Source organism: Parasteatoda tepidariorum, chromosome 2 (assembly GCF_043381705.1).
Source record: "Parasteatoda tepidariorum isolate YZ-2023 chromosome 2, CAS_Ptep_4.0, whole genome shotgun sequence".
Lineage (NCBI taxonomy): Eukaryota > Metazoa > Arthropoda > Arachnida > Araneae > Theridiidae > Parasteatoda > Parasteatoda tepidariorum.
In genome coordinates, this window is record NC_092205.1 from 90,949,397 (window position 1) to 90,961,079 (window position 11,683).

The following is an 11,683-nucleotide window of genomic DNA, read 5'->3' on the forward strand; positions in this document are numbered from 1 at the left end:
TTTTTTTTTTTTTTTCTTTGGTGGCATGATAATTCAGTCACGAATTTTTTTCCTGAGCGCGCACGCTAATCTTAATCTTTCTGCCTTCATTCATAGATAGGCTGCCTATGTATCGTAAAAATAATTCCTATTACATGGTTTCCACCGCATTAACAATAAATAAATAATAAAAATAATAAATAAATAATTTTAGTAAACTCAAATTAAAAAAAGTTAAGTAAAAAAAAGCATTCATCTCCGGTACATTTAGGATTTGAAACTAAACTTTTTATATAAAGAAGCATTGAGAAAAAAATATAATTAAAACTAAAAGGATATGGTAAAATTTACCGTGTTTCTTGGTCTATAAGAACACCAAAAAGCTAGATAATTTTTAACGAACAGCTTTGGTAATGATTTTGGTAAAATTAACAATAAAATATGGTTCAGTATTATACAGCTAAATTCTGTAACTGTGGTAAAATTAGGTAAATATATCATGGTACTTTAAAGCTTTGCATAAAAGCCATTTATTCACTTACACTTATTTTTCAGTTTTGTATTTATCACTAAATGTGTGGTAATAGAACTATTTTTTGAAAACCATTACCATATGAACGAAAAAATTACAAATTAATGGTTTAAGTACCGTATATTTTGGTTCTATTAATCAAAAAAAGTTCTTTTTAACCAGAAATGTTATTTCCAGTGAGTACGTTAATTTTATAAGATTTTTTTTTCTCCGCTGCGAGTTTGACAACTTCAAACTATGCGAATTAACAAACAATAACTATTTCTCTATGAATCTCACCAATTCTGGTAATATTTTCTTTAGTAAATAAATAAGTACATTCATGAACAAAAAAATATTAAATAGTTCCGTACATTTTTTTTCTGAAAGTCTGCTCTTATTCTAACGTAGAACTTGAAATTAAATATTACTGTTGTTGATAAACAAAACTATCTTTACATTTTGTCCATAATTAGGTACCTATGGAGGCTAGGTTAATTCTCCTACAGTTAAATGTTTTAATTCTCTTTGACCGGCCACATAATAAACTAAATTCAACTTCTTTGAGAGAGAAAGATAATTTGTTTGATTACTTTTACTAAGATGATTTGCAATTTTGTGTGCTATTTTTTCTTACCATTAATATTGAAAAATGCAAGAAAAAAAACTCAGACTGAAGGGAAAAAAATCGAATAGAAAAAAATCGAATAGAAAAGTTGGAGGGGGGAGATTACATCAACATTTAGATTTACTTAATCTGAATAAATAGCCTTAAGAATGAACTAACACTTTTAATTTTGATTCCCTATTCATAATAAAATATTTTGTATTTTGGAGAAAAAAATTCAATTTTCACCGGTTCTTTATATAAAATATTATAATATATTATATTATTTATTATATTATATTATATTACATTATATTATACAATACATTACATATTATATATTATATATTCTATTTATTATATTATATTGTATTATAATTTTATGAAGTTTTTAGGTACTCAACTCTCACCTACTGAAAATATTTGATAAATCTACCAATTTGAGCTGGCAAGGTTCATATGCACCTATAAAATAAATTAATGTGAGCTCGTTTTATGTTAAGTCATAATATCACTAAAAATGCCTGACCACCACGAACTATGTTTAGTGTTTAAAATTAGTTCAATAAAGTAATAATTGAAAAAATTTAGAATTACGCATCACTATGATACAGCAATTTTTAAACTGGTTATGGTTAATTTAAATTTAATTATTTTAATTAGCTATGGTTTCGAAAAATATTTTATTATTTAAGTATTGCAACTGGTTAAAACATCAATTTTTTTTTTTGTAAAAAATTATGCATGGTTTAAAAATGCTTTATTTTATGTTCATTGAGTTTTTGGTGAAATCAAAATGTGTTTAAATTTGTTAAAGTTATAGCATATCTTAATGCTTTATTTCATGTGTGAGTTTTTCGTTCGACTTCAAACAATATCGACCTCAACAGTTTTTTCGCTCGACTTCAAGCAATATAATATGTTATAGCAGTTCAAAACATTCCTGTGCCCTGGGCCCTACACGCTATTAAGACGGCCCTGACTTTTCCTACATTCTAAATTACTTACATAAGTAAATCACTTATATAAGTGAATCACTAACATAAGTGAATCATTTATATAAGTGTCACTTATATAAGTTAATCACTTATATAAGTATGATTTCTGCCGTGGTATAGCGTCCACGTAAGGCAGGAGTAAAAGATTTTTCTGGAAATAACCGAGAGACTCCTCTCATAAATTGAAAAAGAAAATTTAAAGTTAGATCGCGATTTCAATAAGAAAGAATTTCGATTGAAAAGCAATGAGCGGATATAGTTTCTTTTGTCCGACAGCCCTTGACCTCCTTTTCTTTCAAGGAGATCATCTTATTTTACGTAACTAGATCTTCGTATAAATTCTTTTTTCCTATTTGAATTATACAACTTCGAAGGAGTCGTCTGTCCCTTAAAGGCACATCTCGGTGTAGATAAACTGGTTAATTCCCTTCGACGAATTGAAAGTTCGTAAATAATTCATAACTCGTACCTGAAATCAATATTTGATTGAAGAACATAATGAAAACCGATATCATATGTCTAGAAAGGTTTTTTTTTTTTTTAATGCCTCTATCATTATCTCTGCTATACTTTTGAAAGGCTGCGAAGAAACGACTCGTGTGAAAATTTGCACAACCTGCAGACCGCGTTACAATCTGACCATAATTTAAAAAAACAATTTTTTTATTTTTTTAACATTTTGAATGCAACGGGGGTCACCGGTGACCAGTGAAGCCAATATTATAAGAAACACATAATTCGAGTAAATTTTTAATGCTCTTAATTTTTTTATATTATTATCGTTACTAAAATGGTTTGAAGAAATTAATGCAATACATACTGAGATAATCATTTTGGCAGACGGCCAAGCCATGTAAAATTAGCGTGCTTTTCAACGTGTTAAAAACAAAAAAATATGAATCGCGAATTTGAGTCATCACTCTTTTGCGCACTCAATTAGCGTAGGTTTTGTTGTCTATAGCTTTTTGATAACTTTTTCGTCAGTTATTGCTGCTGTTAATTCCGCAAGAATCGTCACAACCCTATATTTTTAATACGATATTACTAACCCAGAGTTTCGAATTTGAGTCATCACTCTTTTACGTACTTAATTAGCGCAGGTTTTGTTGTCTGTAGCTTTTTGATAACTTTTTCAGCAGTTATTGCTGTTGCTAATTCCGCTAGAATCTTCACAACCCTATATTTTTAATACGATATATTACTAAAACAGAGTTTCGGATTTGAGTCACCACTTTTCGATTAGCTTTTTTTTTTACAGATTTCATCGTAAATCCAATTTTCGTTTCGATCGTTTTTTCGGCAATTATAACTACTGATTTCAGAGTGGTTTTCCAAATTCCAGTGCGATTAGAACAATATTTCGACCTGGAAGTTATGAATGGCGCATTTTGAATAATAACTTCTTAACCAGCTTTATTTTTTACAGATTTCATCGTAAATCCAATTTTCGTTTCGATCGTTTTTTCGGCAATTATAACTACTGATTTCCGAGTGGTTTTCCAAATTCCAGTGCGATTAAAACAATATTTCGACCTGGGAGTTGCTGGGATTGTTGGCCAATGCTCAACAATCCCAGTGAATACTTCGCAATGATTTGTTGTTTCTTGGCATAAAACACATGAAATTATTCAACTAAAAATACTATATGTTCTAAAAAGAACACTTGGGCCTTCACTATACCCACATCCACATATTTACTTTATGATACTATTTAGATCTTTAAGTGAACATAACTCATTTTTCTAAGTTATTTTATGAAATGATTTTTAAAATTAAAAGTATATTGCTATCACAAATTTGGTGAGTTCAAATATTGTTATCACAAATTTGGTGTACTTTAATAATAATATAAGTATAATAACGCCCGGTGGCTGAGCGGTAGCACTTCGCCCTGTCGTGTCACAAGTCCCTGGTTCGATCCTCGGGTCGGGCAAGGTTGACTCAGCCTTTCATCCCTTCAGCGGGTCGATAAATGAGTACCAAGCATGCTTGGGAACTAAACGCTGGGGTTGTTCCGTGTTCGGCTGACCACCTGACCGGAACATCTGCTCCTGCACCCCAGAGCCCAAGGTCAAGAAAACTAAGATAGGCACAGTAGGCCTTGGCCCTCTAGGGCTGCCGCGCCACTGAGTTTAGTTTAGTTTATAAGTATAATAATAATTATATAACTATAATATAAGTTTTAAATACAATTTTTGCATTCATCGCTTTGTGCAAAAAGCTCTAAGTTAAGTTCTAAATCAGGGGTTTCCAACTTACATGAGGCCGGGGGCCGCAATTAAAAACACCAGTCCAATGGCGAGCAGCAACTTTATCAACATTTTAAATAGGACTCATTTATGTTTGAAGGAACATTAAATATTACCGTCAGATTTTTTATCAAGTTGTACAAAACAAAAGTATTGAATTACAAATAATAATAAATATTTTGTTGAATAAATATTTTCTTGGATTCAAAACCTGAGAAATAATTTTTTTTCACCGTTAATATGTTAAATTTCACAGAAATGAAGAAATTAGTTTTTTTTTTTTTAAATTAGGGTTGCACAACCTGCGGCCCGCGGGCCAAATGCGGCCCTTCGACTACTGAAGTGCGGCCCGCGAGAGCTTCTAAACACAATAAAAAAATTTTAAAAAATGGCAATTTTTAATCGCACTTTTAAGTCATCACGTTTTGACACAATCAATTTTAACAGATTCTTTAGTAAATGTACGTTTAACGCGCTTTCTTGAAGCCGAATTTATCGTAAATATAAATGATTTTTTTTAAACAGTTATTTCCGCTTTTCTACGTGATTTTGAAAATTCCGAATTTTTATAACGACGCGAGTTTCAGATCGCAAATTTAAATAATCACTTTTTGGGCACTTTATTTGTGACGATTTCATCTTAAATCTAAGTGATTTTCTATTTTTTTTTTGCAATTCTTTCTTTTTCTTCAAAAATTTTTCTCGGCAGTTATTGCTATGCGTTCCTACGTATTATAAAAAATTCCAATTATTCTGTTACGACATGCAAATTTTAAATCATGCATTTGACGCGCTTTATTTGTGCTGAGTTCAGCATAAATATATTTTTTCCTAATTATTTCTATACTTTTCCTCGTGATTTTGACGATCCCGTTATTTAACTATGATGTTATTACGACACGTGATTGTTAATCACGCAATTAAATAATCACTTTTTGATACGGTATTACCGTACAGTTTTATCGTAAATCCTAGTTATTTTTCCTTCTTTTTTATTTCCGCAACGAATATGATTTGGTCGAATGTGGTAATGAATTGTGATTTGATCAAAAACCAAATATTCGGCAAAAAGAAGAAGAAAAAATCTATTGAACGCCGTTCACTTGGGGCCAAATAGCAAAATCTTTTAGCAGTATAGCAACACTGAAACTAAAATTTCAATGCTCAGAATAATATTTCCTGGAAAAACGTTAATTAACTCTAAAAAATAAGGCCAATCAAGAACGTTTTTGAAAATGTCGAAAAGCGAAACAGAGAACGTAAAAATCAATCTTAATTTTTGAAAATTTTTTTTAAAGCTGAACATCTCAATTTTTCAATTACCAGAAAAAGCCAAGAAAAAAGAATTAAGTCAACAGAAATGCTATTAAAAATTACTGCGTTATAATGAAAACGTCTAAAAAAAGTTTTTTTTTTATTTAAAGAAAATAAAAAGATAGAAAAAATGTTCTTAATTTTTTAAGTGAAAATCTTATGCCGAAAATCTCAATTTAAATTTTTCTCATTGCCATAATTTTAGAAGAAAAAAAATTGCTATAAAAATTTTTTTTATTTGTAACTTTATTTTTAAAAAAATGCTGAGTCATAATAAAAATGCCTAAAAAAAGAAAAACAGAAAAAACAAATTTTTCTTAGTTCCTGAAACAAAACTTTAATGCTGAAAATCACACTTTTCTATGTTACTGGTTATTTATATTACAGTACAGGGAAAGAGTGATAATAAATTAATAGTATGAGACGTTCTGTTAAAATGCTGGGTTATAATAAAAACTGCAAAAAATGGATCCTTCTCAATTCTCAAAGTATCGAAAAAATGACAAAATTGACTTGACTGATTATATTTTTTAAAAAAAAAAGTAATATCTATAAAAATTCAAAAATAAAAAAAACTTAGAAAAATACATTTCTAAAAAATATTCTGCCAAATATTTGACTGATCATTCAACCAACTGAATTTTTCACAGAAGGGCCAAATACTCGTTACATCCCTCCCTAATTTAAATGCAATGTTATTGCAACTTGAGAAATTCATAAAATGGCGGAAAACGTGAATTTTTAAACTGCTCACTGTTTGTAGTTTAGATTTCAATTTTTTGTTGCTTAAGTGATCTTTTTCGATAAAAAAAAGGAAAATGTTTACGATATAAAAAATCTAATAATTAATAAAATAAAATAATAAAGTACATTACAAAATAAGCATTGAATTTTATTTTGAACTATCACAGTTTTGTTTTTATTTTAGGCTTTTGTTTAAAACCTATAAATTTTCTTCAATTAAAATATTTAATTTAAATTTATATTACTTAATTATGACTAAACTTTTTCCAAATTTCATTCTGTGGGGATTGCAGTTTTTTTTTTATTTATTAGAATTTAATTCTAAAATAAATTTTCGTATTGCATATGATAAAAAAAAAAACATTTCTTTTCTTCAATGTTTATTTATTTTGATAAATCTATTGTTCATATGATAAAAATAGCAAGTTTTTTTTTTTTTAAAAAAAAAAGTATAAGTTTTTTTATTTTTGAATGAATTCTAATAATGGAACACTACTAAGTTATTGATATGACTAAGTTTATTGATAAAAAAAATGGAACGCTAATGTTTAAATAAACATTGCTACATTTGTCATTAACATCTCCAAATACATGTGCGGCCCTTCGTTAGCCAACCTGCTGTGCAAGTGGCCCTTCACTCAAAAAGGTTGTGCACCCCTATTTTAAATGAAAGAAAAGTATTTTAAACATATGCGAAAATCGTTCGTAAAAAAATTACAACTAATATATTTTAGTTCGCGGGCCACAAGAAAAGGTTTTGTGGGCCTGATGCGGCCAGCGGGCAGCTAGTTGGTAACCACTGTTCTAAATCATTAAACGAATCGCTTTAACCGTAATTCAAGATAGTACATTTATGTAATTTGCATCAAAAAATAATAATTGTAAAATAGTTAAAAAGATAAGACACCGCTTTTTGGGCTGATAGCGCTGTGCATATCCAAGTGGTATTTAAAATCTTTATATTTTATTGCAATATTATTGCAACTCGCGAAATTCAAAAAGCGGGGGAAACTGTAATTTTGTTTTCATTTTTTTGTAGCTTAAGTTATTGTTATTTTTTATTTTTTTAGAAAAACGCTTTTACTATTTAACATTCATAACATTTCTAATAATTCAGTAAATATAAATTTTCTAAAGATGAAGTATATTTATTCAGAGCTAAATATCTAATCTTGTTTTACAGTTGTACTATAATGGTTTTGTTTTTATTTTAAACCCTGTTAAATGTTTTCATAAAATCCTAAAATATTTAATTTTTTTCCCTTTTACTTTTATTCTGCGAGCATCGCACTTTTTTTTTCTTATTGGAATAAACTTATTTGTTATGGTGCGATAAAAGAAAATAAAATAATTTTTTTTCCCTTAATGTTTATTTTAGCGCCATAAAGCTAATTTTTAATTTAAAAAAAATGGAGGAATATTTTTTAAAAGGTATCCGTTTTCCCATTTTTGAATAAAAATGTTTATTTTACAATGGCTGAGCCGATTCTGATCTACATGCAACAATCCGTAGAGCGCCACCTATGAGAACAACCAACACACTTCAATTAAGGTTTGTCACGTCTTTTGCTAAAGAGAAATATTTAATTCTACAAAGAATGTGTTAAACTAAATAATCATTGGTTATAGACGTAATAAAATTTCCCAACCTTTCACAAAATATTTTTAAAATTTATTGTATTGATTGTAATGCAGCTGATTTATACTACATCCAAAAGTACAATAATATAGGATTCTGAACACTACTGCCATGAGTTTCTCAATCTATACATTTTTAATTGGGTAATATTTTCGTGACTGGAACAGCTGTTTCATTCTATCCAAATGTATAATACGTGTCATACTAATTTAATCATGTTCAGAAGGTAATAATATTTACATCTGCAAGCAATGAACTATAATTTTAGGGCTCATCGTTTTGAATGGAGATTTTAATTACTTAATTTTTTAAAAAAATCGTTGAAACCTATCACAGTACCTGCAAAACACTGCAAAATAGAACACTGCAAAACACTGCAAAATAGAATATCACAAACACTGCAAAATAGACGTAGTTTCAGAAGGGGGGGAAAAAAAATATATGAATGTATATATAATAAAAAAAACTGTGACACAGTGAATGACATAATTATTTTATAATGACTTTTTATTTCGAATCAGCGACTATTTTAAATAAGCATAAATCTAAAATTGTCAAAAATTAGAATTGTTATAATTTTTTGAAGAATTTGATTATAAATAATACAATCTTTCACTATATTGCCAAGATGATTACATTCTACAAACGGTGCTTTTATTTTGCATTTTATATAGAAATATATATTTTCAAAGGCCGCCAATTTGAGATCTACCACAGGCACTGTTTCCACTAGATGTGCCTATGATCTAGATCCTAAGGTTTTTAATTTTTAATTCTAAAGAAAGGTAAAAAAAATTTCAGCAGTTCATTACAATATTTGATACCAGATTTTAAGTATTAATCCTATGATCCTGATTAATCATATAACTTTAAACTTTATTATATATTGTTACCTAAAATAGTCGAATAAAAATTTGATAACTATGGAATCTTTAATATTTGATATTCATTCAAAAGTTCAAGTAAAAAAAAATACCTAAATTAGAAAACAAACCAATTAAAATAAAAATCAGATTTTTTTTCCCCACCCTGCCTGTTAGTTTAACGATGTAAGTAGGTTTCAATTTCTCTTCAGAGATTCTTCAAATTATTCTTCGTAATAAAATTGGATGTTTAAGAACCAGTGCAATCTCCGATTGCACTGGTGCGGCCAAATAAGAAGAGAAGATACTCCGTTCGTTTGAATTTCACTTAAACCTACCCCTTAGGCGAATTGTTGAAAGAAAAAATAGTTACGGAGTAGTGTGCTTTCAGGTATGCTGCAAATCTCAATTAGACAAATTGACTTATTTCATTAATAAGTAATAGATAAACTGATAAACTGAACAGCGAAGACGGAAAGTGCTCGATTATGAGGAAACTCTATTCTGTATCCAATTACAGTTTTTTATGACAAAAATAATTTTTTTGAGGAACAAAAATTTTTTATCTGTCAAAAGGAAATTAAATTAAAAGTAGTGAGGTTTAAATGAATAATAGAATAATACCAAGAAACTAAAGTGGAAAGACATTCTTAACTATATGAAAATAAGACTTGTTTCAAAAAATGTGAAGATGGTAGTTAGAGTCGTAGTGTTTTGGAGCGCTCAAAAATAATCACCCATTCTCAAGACTCGCCAGACGTAAGTAATGAGCTGATATGAAACACAAAACGTAAAGTTTCCAACGAAAAATAGAAAATAAAGTAGCAGTAATAGTACTTTATTTATAGTATCTAATGCAGCACTAAAGCTGCCCAATTGACTGTTGGAGACGGCCTGTAAAACATCCCTGAGAATGATCCGAAACATCCCTGACAAAACATCCCTGAGAATGATCCGAAGACAGATTATCACAATTTTGATCTTCTACGGAAGTAATAGCTTTGTAGGTGAAAAGCAAAACTAGAAAATCGACAGTGACCACAGTATATATAGTTTGTCAACGGTAAGAACTCCTCCCGCCACAAAGTCTGAGACCGTCTGCTGCTATGGAAACAAGAATAGCGCATTTCATGGAGGGTAGCTTCTCTTCACTCTAGAGCTAACACAATTGACCGAAGAAAAAGAGTCCCTTTCTCTCACCGACCTAAGCCAAAATCTGTCCTAAACAATGACCCCACATCCCTATTTGAAATAGTTATACCTCGTTACCATAGTCACCGCCACGGGTTCAGACGAATGACTAGGAGAGTTCTTACTTTAGACAAACTATATCTTGTTCTTTCGCCCCGATTTATTTCTCATTTTCTGTTACGGCCAATAGAGTTCTTCTAGTTTTGTTTTCCTCATTCACGTCTGGCGACAATGGGGGCCTATTTTTGAGAACATAACTTCATACTTTCATTTGTTTCCTCTTTTTAAATTTCAGGTAGGATCTTTGTGTGCATGCATTTTAGGCAAAAGAGGAGTCCAAGTAAAACTCTATGAATTTCGAGATGGTGAGTTCTTTTTGTTTAAGATTCATTCAGTGTTTAGCACTTTAGTTTTTCTACAATAAGCACAATTGGGGTTACAACTTTTGCAGAAAATTCATGAGAAATTTTTGAAATTTCGTGCAATGCGGAAAACAAATATAAGCTAGAAAACAAGGGACAAACCAAAAAGATATAAAAAACAAAGGACAAATCAAAAAGATATAAAAAACAAAGGACAAATCAAAAAGATATAAGAAACAAAGGACAAATCAAAAAGATATAAAAAACAATAGACAAATCAAAAACATATAAAAAACAATATAAAATTAAAAGTTAAATTGGTAATTTTTATTAAATAAAAATCTGTATATTTGACTATCACATCACTTTTTAAGCGAATTGAAAAATTTTTGCACTCAATTATAAAATTCGTTTTCACAAAGATAATTCAAGTTAAAAAAAAGCATTTAAGTAAATATTTATTATTTTTTTCAATAATATTCGAGAAAATTATGAATTAAAAGGCACAATTTTTTTTTTACATAATTTTAATGTCCTGTAATTTTGAATGGCAAAATACAAAATTTGAGTGAAATCGGTTAAATAGTTCCTGAAAATTCAATGTTTAAAGCAGTCGTATTTTTAAACTTATGAAAGGTGTCACACAAGTAATATTCTGATGGCGAAAATTTTTCACAGATATTCGCCAAATGGAAGTGGTTCAGGGACGGAGCATTAACCTGGCGTTGTCCGTTAGGGGTCGATCTGCATTAAAACTTGCAGGTTTAGAGGAAGAAGTGATCGAAAGGCATGGCATTCCTATGAAGGGGAGAATGGTACATTCATTGACTGGACAGAGAAATCCTGTACCTTATGACCCTGAAGGACGAGTAAGATCCATCATATTCTTTAGCAATAGAATCATTCAATACTGCATATTATATATATGTTACGGCGAACGACCGAAATAGGTGGTTGTTGACTTTCACCGGTGAATGTCGACGAACACCAAATACGTCGGTGAAAGATCAAATATTTCATTACATTCTTGTACATTCGGACCCTCACCGGTGTATGTCAACAATCACTTAATCGCTTTGGTGAATGTCCGAAATATTTGTTATATCCAATTTTATATTAATTTATTCGTTGATATTATTATATTTATTTGATATATTTATATTTATTCTGTATTTTAATACTTACTGACGATAGATTAGAAGAAACATCAGTGTTTGGAGTATCGG

General features: G+C 29.6%; 1 protein-coding gene across 1 annotated transcript in view; it reads left to right on the top strand.

Annotated features, from left to right (window-relative positions):
• Positions 1 to 11,683, top strand: part of LOC107440693 (Kynurenine 3-monooxygenase cn) — a 36,990-nt gene that overhangs the window by 4,350 nt on the left and 20,957 nt on the right. Inside the window, exons 2-3 of the mRNA XM_043043475.2 lie at positions 10,391 to 10,460; positions 11,136 to 11,326. Coding sequence (XP_042899409.1) covers positions 10,391 to 10,460; positions 11,136 to 11,326 — 261 coding nt within the window. The remainder of the gene's footprint in view (positions 1 to 10,390; positions 10,461 to 11,135; positions 11,327 to 11,683) is intronic.